We start from the raw sequence: 26,070 nt of genomic DNA, 5'->3' as shown, positions 1-26,070 counted from the left end.
GTGCCTTAAATTGGTAGAATATAAGGCATCCATACCTCTGTACTGTCACACATGGCCAATAACACCATGATTGGCTGCATTTGTTATTTCCCCGCGTTCGATCCTACCTATTTGAAGCGTTAAATTCCCTCAACTTGTCCATCAGGATCTCTCGCTCTGCCACTTCATATTCCTTATCGAGGACTCTACTGAAGGTGATCTACCGGTCTCGACCTCATACATGCTCCGCAGAATCAACCATCACTTATCAAAGATCTCTGCGGGATCTCTACCAGCCCCATCATGAACAAGGGACGGTATGTGGAGTTCACCCTGGCAATAAGGTACCTGGATATAGGACGAGCCAGGGAATTATTACACGATATATTCGGAGACCACTGCGAAATTTATGTGCGTAGACCTCTTCTTAGGACGTTTCCGGTTCATCATTTCCTCCACTAACAGCCAGTTACTCGGTAGTTTCGTCGCGGTAACCTAACAGTAATGGCACCTCGCCGTCTCAACAAAGACGAACTCAATTCTTTGTACCAACAGACACTTTACCGCGACATTCAGCTACAGAATGAAGTGTTTGCAAGTCATGCGAGAGGGGGGGGGCGCTTTACTGGCTCAAGCGGGGGTTCAGCCACGAGTTCAGCGACGCAACCGACCGAAAACGTACCCTCAATAGACCCTCAACAAGGCGTATCCCATTCCGCGAAAGGCAACACCGCAAGTGGGACCAAAGGCAAAGAGTCATATGATGCATCCGCAAGACTTGGAACTCCTGACATCAGCGGGATCCCATTTTTCAATCCAAATTCCCAAGTTACTCCCCTGATGAACTCGATGAAGGGGTTGAAGATGGGGAGCCCAGTCTTGGTTGAGATGAACCGATCCGGTATGGATGATCAGGGTAAGAGGGTATTGAGCGGCATGTACTCGGTCCAACTGGAAACTGGTGAGACGTCCAATGTGTTTAATGTGACAGTCCGCATGTCGGCGGAACAGCCTGATCAATTAAGCGCGGAGAAGGTGGTTCAAAAGGTATTTTAAAATTCCCTTCCGATCGACCTGATAATTGGCTACCTTGCTAAATGTTTGGTCGCTAACATCTTGGATCAATAGTGTGCAATCAAACGACTTCACGAGACTATCTCCCCAGAGCGCTTTTGGGACGAGTATGAATCCCTGAAGCGCCTCAGTAGCGTGAATCATCCCCATCTCGTTGAGACGCTTTCTGTATTCAGATCCGAAATGAATGGAAATATGTACTTCAACTTCATGTTCCCACTTGCTTTGGGGAATCTGAAACATCTTTTCCGAGGAAGTTACGGTGAGAACCTCAGACTTCACACACGCGCCCAGGAATCGCTCTGGGGACAGTTTACTGGGCTTTCAAGTGCTGTTGCATACCTCCACGACGCCATACAGATGGCTCACCGCGACATCAAGCCATCCAACATCTTGATCTACGAGGAGATAGCAGCCGGGGGCAATCTAGTGTTGAAGCTTACCGACTTTGGTCTATCAGTCGACCTCACGAAGGCCCTGACCTGGGAGCAGGGAAGTGTGGCTCTACAGTCGGCGTGGCTCTACGACTCCCCGGAGCTTCGGAAGGCGTCACCGAACAGAGCTACGACCCCAAGCTCAGACAGAATCCGCATCCCTTCAGCCAGGGACCTTTTGGCGAACGACATCTGGAAGCTAGGGTGTGTTTTCACCGAGATGGTCTCGTTTCTTGTGAGCGGAGGCTCGGCGGGCGTCTCCGAGTTTCGAGACTACATCACGACGACTGAGGGCAAGGTTTCGTCCGACATGTTCAACGACACTCGCTTCGATGACGGCGAGAATGTGAAAACCCAGGTCCTCGACTGGTTTAGTCACCTCTCGGGTAAGGATGTGCGAGCAAAATTGCTTGAGCCCATTCTTCGGGAGATGCTTCTCAAATCCGCTCAAAGACCCACGATAACGCATGTTTGCGAGGCACTCATCGAGGCTAGTACCCCAACGATTATGCCACTGGCTTCACTTGTATATGAAGCTATCCCCGAGGTTCGTCCATGGCTAACGTGCGCTGTACAGGTCAATTTCCCAAATATCGTCTATGATGACGGTTTACGTCTGGTGCGATTTGCTCCCGCAAATCAGGTTAAACCTCTCACACGCGTCGAAACTCTGCAACTCGGCATGGAGAAATTGACCGGAAGGCCAATCGATTGGACTCCATTTCGGCGCCCTCGTCAGGTTCTGAGACCTGACCAGTTCATGATGACGTGGCAAGTGAGTGCCCAGCGGCTTGTATGGATCGAAACGGAGAATCTATGCTAACTACCGTTCTGTAAAGTGGGGAGGTCATGAGCTCAGCATATCGCTTTCCCAAGACGAGCTTGACCGCTATAAGCCAACATGCTTGCCTAGGACAACCAACAACACTACTCTCCTCCCCGTGGCAAACAACCAAGCCGCTTCCTCACAGCATGGTTTTTTCAATATACCTTTGAATACGATGGGACATCCCGCGAACACCGGTAGCCAACCAACACACGGTAACGCTCCTCTTCCGGGCATTACGAGTCATCCTTCCACGCCCCTACCGACTCCACGCCCATCTAAAGACATGTACTGGTGTGTTGAGAAGGTCTTTACAGAGCCGGCTGAAACGCACCTGTTTCCCATAGTCAACACAAACACTCTGAACGATGACCAGGAGTTGTATCGACAGGTAAACAGGGCTATCGGGAGCTCAGTAGGCAGTTCCCGCACGAGGTGGATTCTGCGACGGCTGTCTTGGAAACGATGTACTAAGGTCGAATTTGTCAAGGTACTCAACCCCGAATGACCCTCACTACAGTAATCCGACAGACACTGACAGCGCTTGCACAGTTTGTTGTGGTGTGGAGAGATAGAGACCAGGTCTCTCTTATGCAAACCGGCCTCCCTCCCACTTCCGACCGAGACTATGAACACTCTGTCCCTGAGCCGTACGACGTTCATATGAGAGCCGCAGGGGAGCAGATAGTGTTTGGACTCAAGGATCCAAAATTGGCTGAAGGAGAAACGACCATCATTAACATGTTGCCCAAGAAGGTCAACCCTCCTCCGTTTGTAAAGCAGATGGGACAAGCGGGTTGGGGATTGCACGTCAAGATGGGATTCTCGCAGCGCAGGTTCCTCGCCTGGCTTCTCTTCTGCACTGTCGGGAACGGTATCTTTGTAATTGTCTGGCTAACAAAAATTAACCCCACGGACTTGCAGAATGCCGTTGTGCCAGCTACTATTGCTACAGTTGCTCTGACATTTGCCTGTACGGTTATGCAGATGGCAGAGGAGAGGTATACTAGTAAGTGAGAGTGTTATCGAGATAAATTGAATAACCGTCCCCTGGATCTTGCTGTTATTGAGAGGATTTCCCTAAAAATGTGTTTTTTTGGCCTTGTGTCGGCAACTTGCTCACCTTGAGGGAGCAGACAGAAGTTAGATTAGTTCACGGCGCCATTCACTTGCGACTTTTTCCGCTATATAGGCTCCCCCCAGACATGGAGTTTGGATCAGAAATAATTCTCTTGTGTCATTGGTGACATTTTTTGAACATTAAACATATCCTCGCGCCCTGTTCCGTTCGAAATAACGATGCAAATAAGATGGACTGGAATTTCTCCGAGAGGACCATTGGCGGACAGACGATGAGCGTCGCTTCTTGCCTTATATTACAGGCTGCTAACAGGATGAGGTCACGTGTTGGACCGGTACACTGTGGAGTCGATGCGGCCAAGTTTCCACACGATGAACCGAACCACTCAGCGCGATTCCAGCCACAACGTGCGTCGTCTAGGAACATTCGTCAAAGTAGCCCCATAAACCGCCGGGCTTCCCTACACGAACCTGCTTGATGCAGCATAATGCCCGCGATCCAATCCTCGAAAGGGTCTCATTCGCCGCTGTCAACCACGTGCAATCGACAGCCCGGGATATATAAGATTGCCGCGAGGAGCCCGAGACCAGAATGCCTCCTTTCCGCCCTTCCCTCCCCAGACCGCAGCTTCTGCTTGTTGTCGTCGTCCTCACTGCTTCGCTCTTTGGCCTGAGAGAGTACTACATCATGTTGTCTGTCCAGAAAACCTCTGTGGCCGCCCTCTTGTCGGCGACGACGGTGATCGGCGCGTCCGTCGACCTGGGCTGGTATGCTCCGAGTGGCTCCAAGATCAACAACCTGACCTCGGCGCTGGAGAGCGACGGAATCTACGGATTTATTTATGATAGCTCCCAGACGCCCAACAACAAGTATGGCACGTACAACTGGTGCAACATGCCCCATGCGCGCAAGAGGGAGTATGTCAAGGCCTCTCGCGACTATGAGCTGAAATACGTAGAGGTGGTGAGTGAACCAGCCGTCCATATCTCAAATGCAAATCTAACCTCATACACTCATACACAGATTCAACGACACCACAAGCGCACTCCCTACGCCAGCAACGCTTTCCCCGTCGAGTCGTACCAATGGAACTGCGACGACCAAGGTCTGTACTACTTTGGAAGGCCATTTACCAAAAACGGAAAGTCGGCCGCGGAGTCTTACTGGCAGGGCTTCACCGGTGAAATCAACCCGTTCGTTCCGGCGGGTTGGATCGGATCGTGCCAGTTCCCTCAGATAACCGCGGCCGGCCTGGATGACTCTTGGACCCACGGCAAGGATCTGTACGAGGTCTACCATGATCTGCTCGATTTCCTCCCGGCTCGCAACAAGAACTGGCGCAAGAAGGTCATGTTCCGCGTCACCAACAACCAAATCACCAGCCAGGTTGCGGGCATGTTCATCAACGGCATGTGGGGCACTACCGACTCTATCCCGCTCGCCATCCAGGCATCAGGTGTCGACAGTCTAGAGCCTCAGTATACCTGCAGCGTTGGAAGCAATTTGTTCAGCCAGATCAAGTCGTCCTCCAACTCACAGTGGCAGCAGCACTTGACCAAGAGCAGCGAGCTCTTCAAGACACTGGATAACATCTCTGGCGTACCCTCCACCGACTCGGGCTTCCACGCCTCGTTTGACCATTACTACGATAACGCAAGTTCAGTAATGATTCCGCATTGATGATAACACGCTAACGGTAGATATAGCTGTCCGCTCGTCAATGCCACGGAAAACCCCTGCCCTGTAAACTTGTCGACGGCAAGAACTCGTCCACTTGCGTTGACCAGAAGCTGGCCAACGCTGTCTACCGCATGGGTCAGTGGGAGTACTCTCAAATGTACCGCGACGCATCCGCCTCCCTCGCTGCGTCATCCACTGCGTATGGCGTGTGGATCGCTGAGTTGGCCAGTCACTTGCGCGCCGTGATCAAGGGCGAGTCCAAGACCATCTACTTCCACAACTTTGCGCACGACGGATCCACCAGCCGCGTGCTCAGCATACTGCAGATCGATGAGATGGTCTGGCCGGGTATGGGGAGCGAGATTGTCTTTGAGCTCTACCAGAAGAAGAAGAACGTGCCCAAGAACACAAGTGGATACCATGTGCGTGTTTTGTTCGGTGGGCAGACGTTGAAGTCTTCTAGCCCTACTCTGGGTTTGATGGAAATGGTGCCTGTCGAGACTCTGCTCGGCTACTTTGACGGTCTGGTCGGTGAGAATGCTAGCTTGGTCAAGGGCAAGTGCTCCGGGTCGATCTCTGTTTAATATTCTGGAGTGGTTTTGAGTGTCGACCTTGTAAAGCCGACTTTGTATATAAAGCAACGAGGATATGGACTAGTCACGTAATCTAATGTTCTTTCTGCACTGTAACTATGGTTTAAACATTTACGAACATAAGGATATGGCCCAATGATGAAGGGAATCATTGGTAATAGAGTTAATTTACTATTATAGTAAAAAAGCGGTCCCCAGATTATAACCAGCGCGCAGCATCAGACCTGAGTCCGCCATCAGTCATGACCCACAGCATCAATCCATTCATGATCGACACTGGACTGGCCTGTCCATGGAACTTGAATTTTTCGCTTTATGCTATTAAAAGAGCGAATTGGAGCATATTTTGTACATTTCTCAAATTGTTTGTTAGTGTAGCTTGAAGAACCGAGAGCCAAGAGTTGAGGTGCGCACTTACGGCAGAATGATGCTTCTGTTTCGGAATATGGAGTCTCATACTAAGCACTAGTCGAATGCGTCGAGTGCGCTGACTGGTACGACATGGTAAGAGTCAATTAATTTAATACCAGGGATAAACCCCACTTCAACAAACTGCCAACAGCTTCATCTCGCCCTGCTCTGGGAGTAATCATGATTCGTTAGCTAGTTGACTCATTTGACCTTTGACTCAGCCACTATCGCCAGCGCAGAATCCTTCAAATGAGTCACAACGTGTGACATCCCGACCACTAGCAACCAATAGCAAATCTTGATGTGGTTGCATTCTCCCTCTTGCTTGGCTACCTTAGCTGAACCCTCGTGCTTTCTCGACCCATTTTTCGAAATTATATAGTCTAACAGCCCTACTCGCGTCCGACCGGATCGTATCTGGCCAGATTCATGATGGATCTTTACAATCTTCCGATCGACCTTCGCCATGAAATTGCAACACACTTGACTTTCAGCTGCGTTGCCAATTGGGCACTCGTTAGTCGCCGACACTATGAGTGCATTAATCCTATCCTGTACCTAAAGTTGCCCCGTTACCGACCTTCAGAGAAACGGGGCGAGAAGCCATCTCCAGGGTCCGACCCTCGCTTTCGAGGCCTCGTCTTGGCCTGGGCAGCATCTCGAGGAAGGCTAAACACAATCAAGAACATTGTCTCGTCGGCAGGACAGGGGCCTTGGCTCAACGAACCGGTTTTTGGATATGGCCATGGAGGTGGACTGAGAACTCCCGGCTTCTACGGAATGCCACCGATGCATCATGCCGCAGGGTGTGGCAATGCCGATGTCATCGACCTGCTAGTCGACTATGGCGCAGATCCAGACCTGACCACTGCAGGAGATCTTCGTCCAATCCACTACGCCCGCAACGCAGACGTGGTGCGAACCCTTGTTCGCCATGGCTGTTCAATCCATGCTACCAACCTAGAGAGTACACCACCTCTCGCTTACCTTGTCATGTCACGGACGGGTAATATCGGCGCTATCAAGAAACTGCTACATCTAGGAAGTGATCCTAACGATGTAGCACCTTGGGGTAACAATGCCGGACAAGAAGCAGTACGTCTTGGCGACCCAATGATCTTGAGGTTGCTCTTGAAAGCTGGGCTCCGAGTCGCAGATATATCACCCGCAGGGAGAGCCTTGGTGAATACAACCCCGAAGCAACCGTCAACAGGGGGTTCTACGGTTGACCGCGATCCTACTAACCGACGTAGAGGAAGATCCTTGATATACGAAGCAATCAAGCACTGCGGAAAGCTGATGCTTTACGCGGTGGATCTCGTCGATATTCTTCTCAAACATGGCGTCCCCGCGCATGGTGGGGAAGTTGTGGTGTATCGAGAACTGACCCTGCTCCGGACAAACCTCTACTTGGCCGTAACTCTCCAAGTATCATCTACGCTTGTGAGGCTACTGCTTGAAAACGGAGCCGAGACAGAGGCCAAATGCTGGAACCCTGATCTCTTCTCAAGGGAAGGTGCTCGTTCTCCACTACAGAGAGGAGCAAGTGACCCAGAAACGCCTATGACGCGGGCGCTTTTTCAGGCCAGCGTCGGGGATCATACACCTGTTGGCCGAGGCAGACTCAATATCGCCTCCATACTCCTAGAGTATGGGGCCAACATCAACCAACAGTTTCAGGATTCAACACTTTTGACAAAATTCTTGGCTGAGGAGGCGACAACGGACGTGCGAGAGGTAGTCCTTTTCATGCTCGAGCGCGGCGCCGATGTGCATGGGACTCACACGATAGATCAAAAGCGCTATCAACCAATCCATCTCGTCTTGCGCAGCTCGACTCTTTTCGAAGGAGGCTCAGGCTGGTTCAAGCGTAGCAGGCGTTGCGGACAGACTGCAGGACTTGACTTGCTACGAAGCCTTCTGGAGCACGGCGCTGATCCTAACGCGTTAGATGAGCTTGGAGATTCTCCACTGGCATATGCGTGCCGGCTGCCTCTTGAATTCAATGCCGGAGGAGCCATTAAGCTCTTGTTGAAGCACGGAGCAGATATAAACGGCGTTTCCAGTGAGGGGCTTGCTCATCTACACACAATTCTCAACATGTTGCCACATCGATCGAGCGAAGCAAACAATAGTCTTTTCTATTGTCCTGGAAGCACAGTTCTGGAAATACCCACCAGATTCCAGATGATGATGACAGGCGCTGTCTCGAGAAACCTAGACCTTGAGGCCCGTAATGTTGAAGGGATGACGGCTCTAATGAGCATCGCTGCGACAAAACTGCATCTGGGCAGGGATCAGGGCACATTCTTTGATGCTTTCACGATATGCGAGAGAATGATGGTCATGTTGTTGCGCAATGGTGCTGATATTCATGCGACACAAAGTGGAAACAGCGATAATTCGCTTACCTCCGGCGGCACGGCACTTCATTTCGCCTGTTACAACTGCAACATTGCCGCGCTCGAGTTGCTCCTCCAAAAGGGTGCATCGAAAGATGTCAACCGCCTCACTCAAACCGGTTTCACGCCCCTGATGGTGTTGATAACTGGAGGACTTGACAAAGCCATGACGAAAGCCGAGTTGGAGCATATGACCCAGGTGCTTCTCGATGCAGGTGCGGACCCGGCTATCAACAGTCCAGACGGCAAGACAGCCTTCGATATCTGGATCACGCGGCATCCGACCATTTATACTGGAAGATTGATCCGACATTAAGCTGTTTGCGATATCATGACGTTAGTCTGAAGGGGGTTAGAAAACCCCTCTCTGACCAGTCTCTGTCACATATTTCGGGATCGGGATATCGGATTTCTACTGTATTGAAGCTTTCTTCCTTCATCATAGGCGTCCATCGCCACCTGCCTCGTCATAGTCCTAGCTTTTCCTTGATTTTATCAATAGCTAGCTGAAGCCAAAGACTCCGGACCATCCGGAGCCTCTCGGCCGTCCGAGGTCATCCGAGGTCATCTTCATCTATAAGACTGACCTAACAGACCTCTATTAGATAGGAAGAATAGCAAGAGCTTCTCACACACATGATCCTATCCATCTGCTAGATGCAACAGTCTCTCCGGGCCTGAGCAATCATCAACATCACCATCACTGCTTTGAACACTATTGCCCTGATCAAGTTGACCGTATCGGATCCAACACAAAGTGCGAGTTGAAACTATCGCCGGCTGTCGGTGGCACGTGGGAGCTACATTTACATGCAAGCTGTAAAGAAGACTGACGTTTGTTTGAATGGCCTTTTGTCTTTGCAATCTCTTTCTGCACATCTAAAGAGCTCTCGGTGCTCAAACATCCATTTCTATTCCCTCTGTAGTTCTCTATTCCAGCAGTGAAAACAGCACATGTGCTTTGATGCAACTCGTTGTGTATCAACCTCACACCGCCTTTACGATTTCTACGCAGGGAGAGCTCCCTTACCGGCAGCCCTGCTAGCAGAAATTGCGCCACGAATGCCGAATTGTGTCGGCACTCCATCGATACGGTGCACAGCGTTGAGATTCTTGACAACAACGATTTGGAAACACGTGGCGCTACCCTGCCTCGAGGCAATGACAGACCAGGCGAGAAAGAGCTCCCAGATCTAGGCCAATTGTTAGCATTGTCAATCCTCGAACGGTCCTATGGACAAACACTCACTCTGTACCAGCGCTGACCGTACTTGGCCGTGATTGCATCAACGTTGCCAACCCAATTGCGATACCACTTCCAGATGGTTGCCGAGTAGTGAACACCGACAGTATCAACGCTACACATGGCCAGTCAGCAAGGCTTCCGGCTCAAACTCGCAATGCTCACGTACCTCTTCACCTCGAATCCAGCCCTCTCAAGGGAGCGAATATAGTTCCACAAGGGAGTAGAGGCATCGGCCCCGCGGAAAATGAACTTGTTCAAGTAGATCCCCCAGATAAAATCCTCGTACTGCCAAGCCTGGCGGAGACCAGAGAGCTGCACATACATGGCGCCATCGTCTTCAAGTAGATCGTAACACTGGCGGAAGAAGCCAGTCAGCTTCTTCACGCCAACATGCTCCCCCATTTCGAGTTGAGAAATTTTGTTGAACTTCTGGTCCTTGGGAATGTCGCGGTAGTCCATACAGAGGATCTTGCTCTGTTCCTCGGGAACCCCAGCACTGCGAAGGGCATCAGTAGCATAGGCAGCACCCTTCTCGGCAATGGTAACGCCGGTTACCTTGGCTCCATAGTTGAGACTTGCGAACTTGGCTAGAGTGCCCCATCCGCACCCGATATCGAGCATGGTCTCGCCTTTCTTCAGGGCGAGCTTCTCGCAAACAACAGCCATTTTGTTATCTTGGAGCTCTTCGAGGGTTTCCTCCTTGGTAGTATCCGAGATGGCACCGCTGGTGTAGATCATACGTGGGCCGAGGAACCAAGCGTAGTGATCGTTTCCACTGTCGTAGTTAGGGCGAATCTGGTCCATATCTTGCTCCCGAGTATGAGAGAGGACGTCGCGGGCAAATGTACCAAAAATGAACTTCATGAACGACCAGGTGAGGGCGAAATGAGCCCAGTCGTAGCGGTACTCCAAAATATCAAGGACATCGCCGTTCATGTCAGCCTCACCGTCGATGTACATCTCGGTGAAGTCCTGCATCGGAACCTTGGTCCTGTTTCTGTACTGGCTCTTGAGGGCATCCGTCTTGAAGGTGATGTAGGACTCGATGGGTCGACCAGGAAGCTTGGTTTTGTCCGTGATGCGAGGGCTGAAATTGGAAGTCCAGGTCCAGACGACAATCAACAATGGGAGAAAAAGGAGGACTCCAAAGAAAACTCTGGTCTTGAAGCCGCCGCCAAGGAACCACGCTAGGAAGCATGGCACACCAATGAGGATGCTAAGCAGGGCGTAATTGCTGAAGCTTTCGTATCCAGCGCCTTCAGCAGGAAGAGGAGCATTTTTGATTGCAGGGGACGATTGGAGAGTCAGTACAGCTCAGCTCAATTGATGAGGGCGCAATTGATGTCGGCGGGGTAGGCTCACATTGGTCGTGGGAACACCGCAATCCTGGTCACCAAACTTCGAAGGCTGGGCTGAAGGGGTCTTGATGAAGTTGATGTCCTTTGCTAAATCCGTTTTCGATGCCATTTTCGATGCCATCTTTCACATTCGCTATCCTCCCTGTAGGATGTGAGATTGATTGCAAGGAGGAATGAGGGGTTGAAAAGTCGGTCTGTAAGAGCTCAACAAAATGAAAATTATTAATAATCTGCTAAGCAGGCAGCCATTTAAGGAATTGTAGACACGTGTTCTCGGACCCGGTTTAGGGCAACCCAAGCTTACCGAGGAGGATCATTTTTAGCAGCAATTGCAAGTTACACAGCAGCAGCTGATCTAACATGGCGTCTGCTGCTTGTGTCACTGCCGCTACGGAAGATGGGACTGGCAAATTGCGCTAAAAGGGTAAAGATCAACGTTTACTCCGCGTGCAGATATCAATGAGGCGCTTTCTCAATTAATCTAAACCATGAATAGAGTAATTCGATCCCCTGCCTTTCTAGCTGTAATTTTTCCAGGCTCCGTCGTTCTCGGTGGAAAGAAATTTCGGGTTTGCTTAGGGTACTGTGAACACGTGTGCCATAATGCGGACCGTCTGCGATGCGCGAGCTAAATCAACACATTGCATGATATAGTTTTACGGGAAAACACTGTCGACGGGACGTTCAGCAAGGGAATCATCATGACTACTAGGTGCATTGAGAAGTTCCAATCGATACTCGTTTGCAAGCACCCGGTACGGTGAACTTTTAAGGCGCGTCACCTCCCGAACAAAGGGGGATCATTTCCCATCATTTCAATGCAAACTCGATCTTGTTGCCAACTCTGCCATGTCGTCACAGTGTCCTCTCGAGGAGAGTATGGTTCGGCTCTGCCCGACCTAGCTATAAGCGACATCTGTCCTCTGCCCACCTTGAATTTGCTTGGTTCACTGCTTCCGTAGCTGCAGCTCCACCATGCCAACAAATCGCGGGGTCATCTCAGAAACGCCAGCTTGTCGCAAGCGTGATGAGATTCCGGTATTGCCAGGTGGGAAAAAGCGAGTCCCTAAAACAGAATTAAAGTGCTTTTACGAGAAACCCAACGATTGAGGCATTTTTTTTCTATTAACATTCCATTCCAAAGTCAGCGCATGCTGCTGAAAACATGCAGGAGGGAAGTCTACAGCTGGGTACAGGGTAGCCCTAAACAGGTACATTCTCCATATTATACAGCTTCCAGTGGAATCACAGGGACGATGCTAGGACTTGATGAGCTGGATGATGATGATTAGGCGAGCTATGTGTGACAGACGGTGAGTCGAAGGGGCGTCACCTCTGTCGCTGTATGCCTAGTACATGTCTCAGGCCAAATACGGGACAAGTCGGCACAAGACCAACAGCTTCACATGTATTCGTCTCCGTGACAGGTCAACGTTTGTTGCTCCTACAGGTAAACGCAGGTTTCCTCCTGACTTGATAAATTAAAACCCGACTCCTTTATTAAAGAGATGCTAAATTTGCAATAAGGCACATGAACATACTACTTCTTCTCTGTAGTGCAATAGTGCAAGGGTTCGGCGGGGACTCGGGGGTCACTAGCCCGGGCGCCCATTAAGAGATATGCGGCACGATTGAGTAACGCTTAAATTGATTGATCCTTTTGGCATGACAGCTGGAGGACTTTTGCAAGGCCGTGAATGCCACCTTGACTCTTACATAATTTACTTAGAAAACTCTGGCTTTTTATTGACAATGTCCCGGGATTTGGGGCTACTGTTCACCGTTCCTGTCTGCTCTGTTAGTCGGTCTCTGAGAAGACTCCCGCATATGAATCCAACTCCTGATGCAACGTAAAAAAGACTGCTGATGAAAGGTGTTCTGAGATTGAAGCGCGTGTTGACAAGACGCCTTACTGACGTAAATTGATAAGCATGTAGAGTTGGTAACATGGGTCTAGTACAGCCTGCAGAGGTCGGCTAGGAGCTGCCGACTGGAGTCGGCCAACAAATGGAGCACCGCTGGAAAGTCTTATCTCCCTCCAACTTATCGCCCTGGAAATCCATATTATAGGAAGGTGGTGCTCCAACAATTACCCGATGCCATATGCCTGTAACGTTCCAAAGCCAAACGGGATCACATCCACACCAAGACCGTTGCAAAGCGTAGGCCGCACGCGAGACGATGCCGCAACTCAAACCGGAGCGGGCTATGAAAGTGGAGAAATCTCAGCCGGGGAAGGGCCTCTCTCGGCCAATCCTCACTGGCTTAGCTGGTATCATCTTGGCAACTGCGTCCTTTGGGATCGTCAAATTCAGTGTGCAGGACATTGAACCAACGGATTACTCGCTCAGAACAGAGAAGATTCTCAGCACTACACCTCTAATCGACGGACACAACGACCTTCCGTACCTGCTCCGGCTCGAGCTGCAAAATAAGATCTATGACAATACTACCTTTACATTTCGCGACGGTAACTTGCAGCATGCTCCTTTCGTATAAGTTCTGCCTATGATACTGAGGTTGAATAGGACTTGCTAGCCACACAGACCTCAAACGTATGAAAGAGGGTCGAGTCGGAGCACAGTTTTGGTCTGTTTTTGTTGAATGTCCTGATATCAAACATCTCGACGATGCCAGTCACAGTGTTCGCGACACTCTGGAGCAAATCGATGTAGCCCGGCGCTTCATCACTGAGATCGCAGACTTTCATTTTTGTGACACTGCTGCATGCGTTAGTTCGTCATTCAGGTCAGGCAAGGTCGCATCCATGCTCGGCGCAGAGGGACTTCATCAAACAGGATCGTCTATTGCCGTGATCCGACAGCTGTTTGATCTGGGGGTAAGATACATCACTATTACGCATAATTGCGACAATCCATATGCGACGGCGGCATTCACTGTCACAGAGACAGGGGAAGACGGCGGTTTGACAGAGTTTGGAGCCGCTGGCATCCGAGAGATGAATCGCCTGGGGATGATGGTTGACCTCGCACACACCTCTCACCAAACCATGCGACAAGTTCTGGACATTACAGCATCTCCCGTCATATTCAGTCATAGCGCCTGTTATGAACTCGCGAGAAACTATCGCAATACGCCCGACGATGTGCTCGCACGGTTGAAGGACAACGGTGGGGTGCTCATGGTCATGTTCGTGAAGCGCTTCCTGAACGCAGAGAATCCAGACGCGGCAGACGTGGAGAGTGTAGTAGACCACATCATGCATGTGGTTGAAGTGGCAGGATGGGATCATATTGGTATCGGCGGAGACTTTGACGGGACTGTAACGCTTGCCAATGGCATCAGCTCTGTGGCAGACTATCCGGTGCTCATACAGGCAGTGATGAAACGGGGTGCAACAGATCAAGAGATCAGGAAACTTGTGGGAGAAAACCTGTTGAGGTATGCCAAGATCCAAAAGCCATTCTCTTTACAGTGCCATGGTATGTTTACTGACAATGCCACAGAGTTTGGAGCGAGAATGAGAAAGTTGCGGCCCAGCTGTCAGCTCAGATACGACCGGTTGAAGACGTGTGGGTGGGAAGGAGATTTTTGCGATGGAACAACCCTCTGCCGTTTATGATTCCGAACAATCCCAACAGAATTGCGGCTGCCGACTATCCATGAGCGGGGAGATGGTTGATCATAGGGACTACTGGAGATTATCTTCGACTTGGTAATGTTGTGGATAGACTTTAAGATGGCTAGGTACAAATAATTGAGGATGTTGGCGTATACTGATACTACTTGTGTGATGTATCCAACAATCCTGGCTCCTGCACCCCAACTTGATCCAATATGCGGGAGTAGTGCTCGACTCTTCTATGCTTATCGAAAGCAAACACCCTTTCCTTCCCTCTCCTGCACTTGACCAAGTCAATTGTTGCATGCACCAGCTCGTCTCCCTTTGTCTTGGACTCAGCGATGATGTGCCCATTGGGATCGACAATGCTCGAGCCGGCAATGAGCGATCCATGGTCTTCTTTGCCTGCCTTGGCTGCGTGGATGCTGTAACATGCATTCTGGTAGCTCCCTGCTTGGCATGACAAGCGATGGTGGAACAGTGCCTCTTCTTCTTGCTCAACTTCTGTTCCAGGGTACTGTGGCGCAAAAGCTGTTGTATTGTATCCTTCCTGTATGACATCGGCTTAGTACATACCATTCACCTGATTTATTTGCACATGGTTGGGCAAACCCAGACACCTGGCGGACAGGACACAGTCTCAGTGACTTACCAGGATAAGCTCGACACCCTGAAGTCCGTAGCACCTCCAACCTTCGGCCCATCGACGGTCGTTGCAAATGAGCATGCCCACAATTGGATCACCCCTCCCCTGCGTCTCTTCTGGACTGGCAAGCATCTTGGCGTCCTCGGACTTGAGTGCTCCCTCGATAAGCCCGGGCACACGAAAAGCCTGGAAGCCAAGGTCTCCTGGAGTAAAGTATCGCTTTTCGAGTTGTTGAGTTACCCCCGGGCGCTGATCCGGCTCGTAACGTCCAGGCAGGTGGATCTTCCTATACTTTGCAATGCATTGTCGCTGAGTAGCAGAGTAGTACACGGCGGTGTTGTAGTCGATGACCTTGCCACATTCTGTGGTCCAACGCTCTGCATATCCAAACGAGATGTCAATGCCGAGCTCAGTCGCCTTGTCTATTAGAGGTTTGGCATTGGGCGAATCGATGATTGCATAAGCGTCACCCGGGGATGCTGGCTCAAAGAATCTGGCAATTTCCTCGGGGCTGTCGATAATGTAGGAAGGGAAGAAGGTGGTGAAGGTAAGCTCTGGAAACACGACCAGTCTGACTTTCTTGTCCGAGGCTTCTTGGAGCAAGTTGAGCATACGTGCTAAAACATCTGACTGTGGTGTTGTAAGGCTCTTAATCGGTCCTAGCTGGGCTGCTGCTACAGTCAGCAGTCTTTGCTCTGAGTGCGAACCCATGGCGGCACTGCGAGATGCGTGATTGACCGAACTGATGAACTTGCTTACGGCATATAATTTATATCATGCAACTGTATGCGAAGATTCGGGATTCCGCGTGGCGCTCCTTTGCATTCGGGTCGTTATGACGTTATCTACAGTACTTGATGATCGGCAATCACAAGCCGATGATACAGAATCGGCTGCCGACATTCCTAAGCTCCACCGATCATTCGAGTTGAATGCGGCACATGTACGAGGGCGACTGGCGGGGGCACAAACTGAAGCCAGGAAAATCTCCTAATTAGGCCAGATTCACATAGAGGGACTGAATCGGTGTGCACTGGACATATACTCCGGTCTCTGCTGATCTACAGAGGTTAAAGTATAGCCAGCTAGTTGGCCATGCAGAGATGTAGGCACATTCGTCAAAGTCGGAAGTGCAAGATCCAAATAAAGATACTGATGTTAACCAAGACGCTTAACACGTATTGTAGTTCTCATCATTGTGCGGACCTCCCCGTGCTTCGAGTGGCGCCATTCACATTCGTGCTCGGATGGGGACGAGATCGACGGCGTATCTGGCTAACCCCCTGGATCAAATGTTAGCACACGACAGTCGAGATTTGGGAAAGTATGAGAATACCAAGAAGCTTGAAACCCAGTTCCTCCGGCGCCATAATTGTGAATGAGCAGCCGATCTTGGATCAACTCAGATGCGACCCGCGCGCCGCCCTCTCTCCCAGCTTCGTTACGGACTGTCAGTGTCTGGAGATGTCTCACAAACGGCTTCATCACTTACGTCGAAGTCCAACGCCATGCTTGATCACTTTAAGGTCCTCTGGGGGGCCCAACTCAGGCACCAATGCGCAGCAGCGCTTCTTGATGACTTCTGCAAACTCCATGTCAGCCTCTCCATCCCAATTGTGTTTCTGCCGACAGCCTCCAAGAATTACACCGCTACGCTCCCCGCGCGGGAAGACATGAGTAGCTTCCCCGTCGCGATGCGGAGCGCGGAAGGCCATTTTACGGATAGGCTCCTCGGGACCCTCCACCAGAAGTATTTGACCCTATCGAGTGCAGATACAGATTAGAGATGGTCATTCATACGGGGCATCAACGAGTAGCGTACTCTGGCAGAGAAAATTTTGTCATCTTCGACACCGCCTAGCGTTAAGGCTCCTATGCCGGTGCAGTTGAAAATAGCCGTTGCTTGAGGGTAAAGACGGAAGGCATCTTTGATGTGTCCGAACACTCGTCGGTGGACCTCTATGCCGAGTCTCATTGCCTCGCTTTGCAACCTGATGGGAGTAAGTGACTCTGCTGGTTTGGTACGAAAGGGCCACACGGCGTAATTACCAAGGTAGATATTTCTGTACATCAATGACGAATGTGACAGGCGGTTAGGGACACTTGGGCTAGCTGGTCGCTAGCGGGGATGTCTCTAGGGTGACCCAGATGGGGTTAAAAGGGGAGGTCAGTGCCGTCACTGGGAAAAATCATCGTTTTTCCTTTCATCAGAGATTCTTCCTAGAAGTCAGAGAGGCCGGAAGGGCTCGAGGCTGCTAGGGAGTCTATTAATTGATTGCCTTCATTTTTGAGAGATTTATTTGAGCCTTCTTGCCATCACTACGTTCCCTGTCCAACCTCCGTCTTCAACCTCCCTCAGATATCGGTCTGCCGCAGGCCCCATTGATGCCTTGCCAGCGAACTTTCCTGCGACCGACCCGATATACAATCTCATGAGATGCTTCCCTATCAGGAGACATAAGCCTCAGGTTGATCCGACCTCATACGCGTAATCTGGTGCAGCTTCGGGCTGACCGGCCAAGACGCCTGTGCGACGACTCTCTGTGCATTTCCCCTAGGGAAGGTTAATGAGTTGGGTGTTGTTTTCCGTCCCTTCCTGCTGCTAAACGAAACTGGCCATCTCAAACCCAAAAATAGTCCCACTCGGCAGATCCTTTGCCTCGATCTTTTCGAGGCCTCCAACAAGTTCTTCGAACCAAAGCTTGCCGGTTGCGGGAGTTTTGATGCCAACCTCATCAATGGAGGCTTCATAGTGCCACCTGATGTTCATGGGCTGGATGCCACATTCTGGCCGAGCTGAGGAAAGCTCCTTGAACTTGCGGTAGGTGATTGCTTCCCAATCCTCTTGGGGGCCATTGTCTCTGGCTGCTGGGAACCAGTTGGCTCCGCCCCACGCAGAGGTGTATTCGGGAGCTGAGTCGCCAGGCAGCAATTTTGCTGCTATGGTAATCTTGGCGGTGGGATACCTGGTTCGGAGCTCAAGAGCGGTTGTGAGCCCAACCACTCCGGCCCCAATGACAAGGAAAGACGCTGACAGAAGAAGTATTAAGATTTATGATTCTTCAGATTTTCGACGGTGTGTTTGACTGGAAGACTTACGCATACTGTTTGGCATCACATCAACAATCTCGACTTTGGCTGATTTCATGTCTTTGAGGCACGACGCTGGTGGATGTGCAGCTACGAGCTGGGACAGGACTTTTCGGTCTTACTTATTCCTTGTCACAACTTAGTGGGGTTAACAGAGTGCGCTCCATTTCCTGTCGGCTGAGGCCTTGAGAGCCGAGCGATTAGCGATTAGAAGCAATACTTCTATCGTTATCAAGCTAATCAATACTCTCAGCATATGACTTCCTTGTCGCGCGATGAAAGATTGGCATGAATGATGAGAATAGTATACGCACGCCAATGAAGACTATTCGCCCGCCAGAATATAGCCTCGGGCGCATTTCTGGTAAAAAAATCATGGAACAAAATGTTTTACTGTGGTATTGAATCTATCTATATACAATGCGTCATGGCAGTGGATTGCCATTTCCTTACTTGATGATGTTGACAGGCGTTAGTGGTTTGCCAGTATCGAAGAAGGCCTCCAGATTGTCCAGGTTTATTCTTTCAAAATTCTCCCAGCTAGTCCGCGAGCACACGCCAATATGTGGAAGAACCGTGACACGCCAATTATCCTTGAGCCTGGGATTTATACCAGGCTCATTCGCATGCACATCCAAGCCAGCGCCTACTACCTGCCCGTTCTCGACAGCTTCCAGAAGAGCCTCCTCATCGATCATTTTCCCTCTTGCAATGTTGACGACCCGAAGGCCTTCCTTTTTGGCCAAAGAGAATTGCTCCTTGGAGAGGAGGTGATGGGTGTCTTCTGTGTAAGGCGCAGCAAGGACAATGCAGTCGACATGAGGAATCATGTCGTCTACACTAGAGTAATAGGTGGCCCCATGCTTCAAAGTCTGCTCGGCCTCGAGTTTCCGTCGAGGGCCTTGGTAGTGTATCTTCATGTTGAATGCCGCCTCACATTTCTGAGCAACAGCTAACCCGATGTCGCCCAAGCCTACCACGCCAAGAGACTTGTGACTGGGGTCAACGGCCTGGGTTCCAAGTTGTCGGCTTTGCATCCAGTCAAATCTTGCACACCACTGGGCATATGTGAGGAAGCGAAACGAGTCGAGGACCAGCGCCAAGGTCGTGTTAGCGACGGCTTCGGTGCAAGCATTGGGCGTGTTGCAGTACCAAATCCCCTTGGCCGTTATAGCTTCTATGTCTGCTGTATCATGCCCATGACCGCTACAGCAGATGAGCTTCAGAGAGGGAGGGTAATGGGGTACGACATCTGCAGCAAAAGGGACCTGGTATGCAAGTGGGCCAGCCTTGAGCCAACCGTTGCGAACTATTGCCACGATATTCGCATAGGGTCCTCCAGGTCTCATGCGTTCCTTGAACTGATGTGTTGATTCGCAGTCGTAGTATAAAATATTGAATCTCTCGGCCAGTGCGCGCCGACGCGTATGATCAACGGCTTGGACAGTGGATTCAATCAAGAGAATTTCAGGTTTTATCGTCTCCATTGCATCTGGATTTGGAAGCCAAGGAACAAGGGAACGAAGAAAACAAAGAAAACAAAGAAAACAACCAGAGACTGTTCGTGGTATCACTATGTCTGGCTGGCGTCTCGGACTAAATCCAACTGCTGTCTGTCGTCTGAAACAAACACCGGCTGGATGAAATCGTGTCGCTGTTTGTTGCCGTATCTATCCGATCAAGTCGGCTGCCACAGCCGACTAGTACCAGGATAGTTCCATTCCTTATCTCTGAACCGCCAATATCCTTGCCATTATCTGCTTCGCTAGTCCTAGCTCCTGAATCCTTGCCGACATCGGTCTGCCGATCATTTATCCATCAAACCGTGACCCGATTGTCGGTTCTAAATTCCCGACCTTGCCATTCTCTCTCCAAAATGGCCGACGAGTTGTCCCCCGACGGGTCGAATAGCCCCCATGCTGAACCGACGACGGCTTCAAGGCCAAGGAGACGATCTTACATTGCGTATGGGCACTTCTACCAATTACCTTCCAAGCTAGCCCGGTTTTTCGCCCTCGTCTGCTGACGCAAGCCTCCTCTAGTTGTCGTCGATGCCATTCTCTGAAGGTCAAATGCTCCGGAGGTGTTCCGTGCCAACGATGCCAGAAAGCTAGAAAGACGGCTGTGTGCCATTACCCTCCACGCGCCCGAAGAGTGACCGTGTCGGCAAGGCAAGTTTGGAAAGGGGGAAGTTCCTGCCGAGGGAACCGTACTAATAAGTAGTCTTTACTCATTAGTTATTTGCATCGTCTGCAGAACAACAACAGAGATGCGGAGGGTCCTCAAGTCGATCATGACGACACTATTCATGTCGACACCGACGAACTCTCGATGGTGCAGGAGGAGCCGCGAGCTCCAAGTGATGTCGCCCTTCCTGTAGACCCTAGCCTTGACCCCGGAACTGAACCTGATCCTGCCCCTGGCTTCGGCAATGTGGAAGCAGACATGGGCAGCAGGGTGGACTCGCACATCAGCAACCCAATATACGAGCCAGAGCGCCTCTTTGCTCTGGATCAAGCGTCACGGCAGCAATTCGTCGGCGAGTCAACATGTATGGCATTTGGCGATCGCATCTTGCAATGCCTCAACCCCCAATCCACGACGACGCCTCTGCCCGCTGGCCACCAATACGTGCGCAATCCCCTATTCGCACGCCAGCTCAGTAGTGTCGCCAGCTGCAAGTTCCCCGAGCGCATACGGGCGAATCTTCTTGTTCGGGTTGCTCTTCGCTTCATCGGCCAGGACTATCACCTCTTTTTGCACCACGACTTCCTCAACAAGTTTGACAAGGCGTATGGGTCGAGGCAAAATCCAGAGTACGACTCTGTCTGGATTTGCAAGTTCTTCGTCATACTGGCTTTGGGCGAGATGTACTCGACATCGCTGCCAGCTGCGAAAGAAGCCCGCCCTTCGTCAGTCCCAGGAACAGGCTACTTTCTCACTGCTGTGGGTTTACTCCAAGACCTGTTTGAGGAGCCTTCCATCGCCCAGATCGAGACTTTACTGTTGTTTGTAAGCCGCCCCTCTTGTGGTTTTAACCCTTTGACCACTCTCATAACGGTCAACGGTTGGCCTCTTGCTTTGTAACGTGTTCTTTGATGCCTGAGCTTGTTGAACTCGCCATTTACTGTGTAAGCACGACTGACATGTATGAAATGCAGTGCTTCTACTCAAACGTACTCGGACGCGTGAAATCGGCACACATGTACAGCGGCATGGCTGTGCGCTCAAGTACCTGTCTCGGTCTACATCGAAGTATTCCCGACACGTCAATCCTGTCTCCCATTGAACGAGAGCACCGAATACGGCTCTGGTGGACTGTCTACATTTTTGACAGATCAACCTGCTCGAAGCTTGGACAGCCCTTGACAATACAAGACGCCGACATTGACGTGGGCATGCCGTCGTTGGACATATTGATCCCAGAGAGCCAGACCAGGCTCGGATCTCCAGACCACTTGATTGCGTACATAAATCTGGCTCAAATTACGGGATTTATCATGCGCGACATCTATGCACCTGCATCCAAAGCCAATGGCGGAAGATTGGTCCAGGACGTTCGCGCCATCTTGCAGAAGCTGAGGAAGTGGGATGCCCACGTTCCAGCTCGCTTGCGATGGAATCCTGAAGGCGGAGTCCCTCGTTCAGTGGCATCTCTGCAACTGCATTTTAACCAATGCATCATCTTGACTACGCGTCCAATTCTGCTCCATATATTCAAAATCAGGAATCCGTTCGCGAGTCAGAGTCGTGGAGCCACCACCTCTGGCGGCAGTGACCCTCCACAGATATCAGATACAACAAGGTCACTGGCAGATTCATGTGTGGCTGCTGCTCGAACCTCCAACACAATACTCTCACAATTGTTTGTGGAGAATGCCCTAGCTACCTGTGGATATTTTGACGCTCATCATCTCTTTGCCTCGACGCTTGTTTTGATCATCTCGGCAATCTCATCACCCAACTCCAGTGACTCCGACGCCGTCCAGACAGCATTTCAACTCTTGATGGTAATGCGAGATAACGGGAACGCAGCCGCAGGAGAATATTTTTCCCGCCTGCTCCAAATTCAATGGACTGTTAGTCGGCTCTTCACCCAGGCCACCACAGCCAACGAGACAACCCCAACCATGGATGCTCCGAGCGGTACCGTGGGAAATGTCGCGACGCCAAATCCGCCATCTGGATTAGCCGAGTTGGACGATTACGATTGGAGTAAATTTGTGATCCCTACTTCTTTTTACCCAACTTACGACGAAGCAGCAGCGGTAGGAACTATCCCCGCCGATCCTTTAGACAACCCATTTCTTCAAGCTTTTCTTGATCATGCGGATGGTAGCAGAGACGAAAATACTCTCTTCAACACGGAAGACGAGGATTTCATGTCGTGATATCTTGAATAGAATGGGATAGAAGAAACTAGCACGGGTTGACAATGAGTTGCTTGGCTAATGATCATGCGCCAAGTTACAAGACAGTGTTGCGAGAAATGAGCATGTCGCGCGACTCAAAGAAGTAAACATATCATACTTTTTACGATCGGTGGTTTGAATCAACATCCTTCTTATTATGACTGGTAGCGGATGACATCGCTTATGGCGGCTGCTATGGACTTGACATTCCCGTCATTTACACCACTCAGGCTGGCCCGTCCATTAAGCATGAGATACACATGGTGAACCTCCCTCAGCCGTAATACTTGCTCTTCACTCAATCCCGTGTAGCTGAACATGCCAATCTGTGACTCCAAATGGCTCCAATCTCCCACATCCGGATACTTCTCTATTTCGTTTCTCAATAAGCTTCTCATTCGCTTGATGCGGCCCGACATTGTCTGTAAATCCTGCTCCCACATGGTCCTTAGCTCCAGGTCCGAGAGAATAGTATGAACAATTCGACAGCCAAAGAGCGGGGCATTGGACATCTCTGCTCGTACGAGACGGAGCAGCTGACTTTGCGACCCCAAAGCTGGTGTTCGCGCAGGTAGAACAAGATGGAGAGCACCAACTCGCTCACCGTATAGGCCAAAGTTTTTAGCAAATGATTGCGCAATGCACATGCCTTGGGGGGTATCAGAAACACCGTCTGCGTCAAAGAGTACTTGCTGAAAGTGTCGAACGGCCCAAGCATCTGCGTCCACGTCCCCTGTCGCAAAGCCTTGGTACGCCGAGTCAAAAAATGCGAAGAGCTTCTTGCGCTTAAAGAGCCCCGCGAGCGCCTGCCACTGCTCCCTGGACGGGTCAATGCCAGTAGGATTATGTGCGCAAGCGTGCAGGATGATGACATCGCCTTCTTCCGCATCTCGTTCCAGTGTCGATGCCATGCCCTCAAAGTCCAATGACCGTTTTGAGGATTTGTAATAAGGGTAAGTCTTTCGGATGACGCCAGGTGCGGCAACCTCCCAGACCAGGCCATGGTTGCTCCACGTAGGGTCGGAGATGAAGACGTGTCGGGGCTTCAATTGCTCAGCCAAGAATGCAGCTCCCAAGTGATTTGCACCTGTTCCTGATATTGTTTGTACCGATACAACATGGCTCCGGGAGTCATCATATTGACCCAAGATGAGTTGTCTCGCTACCGACAAAAAGGGCTCGAATCCTTGGATTGGAAGATACTCATGATCCAACAAAGGCAAAGCATGAAGTACACCTTTGGCCTAGAAACCCCTTAGCAATTTCCACTTCCTGCTCTGACCGCGTTTCATCAACATACTGCTTTTACACTTGGTAGAACCCATGGTTTCGAATTCTCGTCCCGGTAGACTCCTGCTCCCAAGCTGACCTTTTTCGGATCACGATCAGCTATGAAATCTGCTGTGATGGCAAAGGCCTCGTCTCTTGGAAGTGCCGGGATTTCGGCGAGATTGGCAGGCATGTTGGTAACAATACCTCGGTAAGAGATTGATGACTCGAAAGAGGAACAAAAGCCTTGTTGAAGTAAATCGCTAATTTCTCTGTAAAATAGGAGTGACAACGGAAGCTTCACTCGTAGATATCTTGTCCCTAAGACATCTAGGCCCCATGAGTTCTTGCGGCGCGGATACTCCAGCCGATCGTCTTATCGGCGAGGCGACGATAACATGGTCGGTAATTATACAGCTCAGCCGACGCGTAAGCCGACCAAAGATTGTCAGGAATGTTCGGAAGGGCTGCCCGAAATGTAGAATAACACCAAATTATCAGATGCTTGATCATCGTGGAGGAGACAACCATCATCATTCTCCACGGGATAAGTTGTGACCGAATGAGCCATCGTAGCAGAGAGTTAAGTTAACGGCTTTATTGTATTTGTCACCAGATTGATCCCATTGACTGAAGAGAAATGGACCTGGCTTGTATAGTCCACGATCCCAAATATCACGAGACTGTATACTTCTTGTGATGTCTGTATATAGCCCAATCTCGTTAGCGTTTTCATTTCTAATTGCATGTCTAACTATGCTATTGTCGCAGCATCTCTAGAACCAGTCGCTTATACACTGCCACGCATTCAATCAAGTCTGGGATTTCAACCTGCTCGTTCTCTCCATGAGCATCCATGATGGATCCTGGCCCGTAGAGGTACTTTTTATGGTCGCCATTCAGGCGCTGGATGTCAGTACCAAATGAAACGGGCATGGATTCCAAGCCTGTGGCCATTATCAGCATCAGATTGGACCAAAGAGTCGTTATTACATGTAATATGATCTTACCTTGAAGCTGGTGATCGAGAAGAGTTTCAGGATATGCGAATGACTTTTTCAAGGTGATGTCGGGGTATTTTCTGACTACCTCAGACACCTTTTTCTCAATGCTTGCCAACCCAGCCGCGACACGAATGCCGCACAGAGCAGAGGCCTCGGCTGCGAGGACATTGTATGCCACGCCGCCATTGATCTTTCCACAGTGAAAGGTCGTCGGCCCAAGCAGCTCAGAGGTTGGAAGCTCAAGCGTCCCAAGTTCCTCCAACAATGACACTAGCATCGCTGTTGCACTCTTCCCCTGGGCAGGATACCCCGAGTGACAAGCCTGACCAGTCGCAAAGAGCTCGAAGACGTAATGTCCCTTGTGACCGGTAGCCAGCTTGCCCTCCGTCGGCTCTCCAAAGATGACGGCTTCCCACGTCAGGTTCATGTCATTGGCCGCAAGCATTCCAGGGCCTCCTTTCTCCTCTCCCACAACGAAGAGCAGAGACACATCTCCGGCTTTCGTGGCACCGTCAGCCCGTAGCTCTTCGAGAGCAATGATCTGGGCGGCTAAAGGGCCTTTGTCATCACAAGCTCCGCGGCCAAAAATGGTGTCTCCCTTGATGCTGAAAGGAATGTGCGGCGGGACTGTGTCCATGTGAGAGGTGAGCAAGGTACGTGCCTTGCGACTGTCGCCGAGATAGGCATACACATTGCAACGGTCGGAGTTTGGTGCAATTGGGATAAGTTCCACGGTATAGTTCAAGGACTTCAGATACTGGGCAAGAAAGACACCAATTTCGTGCTCCTCCTCGCTAACGGACGGAATTTCCATTAACTGCCAGAGAAGTTTGACCACTGGAGTGTTTGCCATCTTGAGGATTCTTGAATTGGTTGTCGATCCTGGACCAACGCTCTCTGGGGGTTAATACCAATATATTTGCAAACAGGGGTCCTTCTCAGCACGATAAGAAATAATCCGTTCTTTTATCTTTGAATTGTT

General features: G+C 50.6%; 10 protein-coding genes across 10 annotated transcripts; 5 read left to right on the top strand and 5 right to left on the bottom strand.

Moving 5' to 3' along the window:
- The first annotated feature begins 187 nt into the window (after positions 1 to 187).
- Positions 188 to 3,343, top strand: BGZ61DRAFT_590634 (kinase-like domain-containing protein). Its single transcript, XM_046256642.1, has 6 exons — positions 188 to 390; positions 460 to 1,026; positions 1,108 to 2,013; positions 2,065 to 2,262; positions 2,327 to 2,803; positions 2,866 to 3,343. The coding sequence occupies exons 1-6, from the start codon at positions 283 to 285 to the stop codon at positions 3,328 to 3,330; spliced, it is 2,721 nt and encodes a 906-aa protein (XP_046101149.1). The 5' UTR covers positions 188 to 282; the 3' UTR covers positions 3,331 to 3,343.
- A 440-nt stretch (positions 3,344 to 3,783) lies between these two features.
- BGZ61DRAFT_507989 (histidine phosphatase superfamily) lies at positions 3,784 to 5,763 on the top strand. The gene is made up of 3 exons (XM_046251934.1): positions 3,784 to 4,357; positions 4,418 to 5,047; positions 5,101 to 5,763. The coding sequence occupies exons 1-3, from the start codon at positions 3,986 to 3,988 to the stop codon at positions 5,656 to 5,658; spliced, it is 1,560 nt and encodes a 519-aa protein (XP_046101148.1). The 5' UTR covers positions 3,784 to 3,985; the 3' UTR covers positions 5,659 to 5,763.
- Positions 5,764 to 6,445: 682 nt separating this feature from the next.
- On the top strand, positions 6,446 to 9,145 carry BGZ61DRAFT_456560 (ankyrin repeat-containing domain protein). Its single transcript, XM_046246534.1, has one exon. It carries the CDS (start codon positions 6,508 to 6,510, stop codon positions 8,794 to 8,796), a length of 2,289 nt encoding a protein of 762 aa, XP_046101147.1. The 5' UTR covers positions 6,446 to 6,507; the 3' UTR covers positions 8,797 to 9,145.
- Positions 9,146 to 9,149: 4 nt separating this feature from the next.
- On the bottom strand, positions 9,150 to 11,345 carry BGZ61DRAFT_456557 (S-adenosyl-L-methionine-dependent methyltransferase). Its single transcript, XM_046246533.1, has 4 exons — positions 11,089 to 11,345; positions 9,893 to 11,019; positions 9,730 to 9,838; positions 9,150 to 9,673 (listed from the first exon to the last, which is right to left on the bottom strand). Exons 1-4 carry the CDS (start codon positions 11,203 to 11,205, stop codon positions 9,488 to 9,490), a joined length of 1,539 nt encoding a protein of 512 aa, XP_046101146.1. The 5' UTR covers positions 11,206 to 11,345; the 3' UTR covers positions 9,150 to 9,487.
- Positions 11,346 to 13,292: 1,947 nt separating this feature from the next.
- Positions 13,293 to 14,711, top strand: BGZ61DRAFT_358495 (dipeptidyl aminopeptidase; the record flags this gene model as incomplete). Its single annotated transcript, XM_046240968.1, has 3 exons — positions 13,293 to 13,554; positions 13,613 to 14,486; positions 14,552 to 14,711. The coding sequence occupies 3 exons, from the start codon at positions 13,293 to 13,295 to the stop codon at positions 14,709 to 14,711; spliced, it is 1,296 nt and encodes a 431-aa protein (XP_046101145.1).
- Positions 14,712 to 14,827: 116 nt separating this feature from the next.
- Positions 14,828 to 16,024, bottom strand: BGZ61DRAFT_358606 (carbon-nitrogen hydrolase; the record flags this gene model as incomplete). The annotated part of the gene is made up of 2 exons (XM_046240981.1): positions 14,828 to 15,217; positions 15,320 to 16,024. The coding sequence occupies 2 exons, from the start codon at positions 16,022 to 16,024 to the stop codon at positions 14,828 to 14,830; spliced, it is 1,095 nt and encodes a 364-aa protein (XP_046101144.1).
- A 283-nt stretch (positions 16,025 to 16,307) lies between these two features.
- Positions 16,308 to 18,461, bottom strand: BGZ61DRAFT_481008 (uncharacterized protein; the record flags this gene model as incomplete). Its single annotated transcript, XM_046249256.1, has 7 exons — positions 16,308 to 16,374; positions 16,549 to 16,596; positions 16,650 to 16,761; positions 16,806 to 17,073; positions 17,136 to 17,304; positions 17,941 to 18,343; positions 18,413 to 18,461. The coding sequence occupies 7 exons, from the start codon at positions 18,459 to 18,461 to the stop codon at positions 16,308 to 16,310; spliced, it is 1,116 nt and encodes a 371-aa protein (XP_046101143.1).
- A 391-nt stretch (positions 18,462 to 18,852) lies between these two features.
- BGZ61DRAFT_496258 (D-isomer specific 2-hydroxyacid dehydrogenase) lies at positions 18,853 to 19,890 on the bottom strand (the record flags this gene model as incomplete). The annotated part of the gene is made up of 1 exon (XM_046250996.1): positions 18,853 to 19,890. One exon carries the CDS (start codon positions 19,888 to 19,890, stop codon positions 18,853 to 18,855), a length of 1,038 nt encoding a protein of 345 aa, XP_046101142.1.
- Positions 19,891 to 21,080: 1,190 nt separating this feature from the next.
- On the top strand, positions 21,081 to 22,945 carry BGZ61DRAFT_395604 (fungal-specific transcription factor domain-containing protein). The gene is made up of 2 exons (XM_046242937.1): positions 21,081 to 21,415; positions 21,565 to 22,945. Exons 1-2 carry the CDS (start codon positions 21,272 to 21,274, stop codon positions 22,792 to 22,794), a joined length of 1,374 nt encoding a protein of 457 aa, XP_046101141.1. The 5' UTR covers positions 21,081 to 21,271; the 3' UTR covers positions 22,795 to 22,945.
- Positions 22,946 to 22,970: 25 nt separating this feature from the next.
- Positions 22,971 to 25,941, bottom strand: BGZ61DRAFT_496255 (pyridoxal phosphate-dependent transferase; the record flags this gene model as incomplete). The annotated part of the gene is made up of 4 exons (XM_046250995.1): positions 22,971 to 24,001; positions 24,127 to 24,291; positions 25,095 to 25,358; positions 25,416 to 25,941. 4 exons carry the CDS (start codon positions 25,939 to 25,941, stop codon positions 22,971 to 22,973), a joined length of 1,986 nt encoding a protein of 661 aa, XP_046101140.1.
- Positions 25,942 to 26,070: the final 129 nt, after the last annotated feature.

The sequence above is a fragment of the Ilyonectria robusta genome (genome assembly GCF_021365365.1).
Source record: "Ilyonectria robusta strain PMI_751 chromosome Unknown BGZ61scaffold_17, whole genome shotgun sequence".
NCBI lineage: Eukaryota > Fungi > Ascomycota > Sordariomycetes > Hypocreales > Nectriaceae > Ilyonectria > Ilyonectria robusta.
Note: the sequence above shows the minus strand (reverse complement) of the source record. Positions and strands in the feature narration are given on the sequence as shown.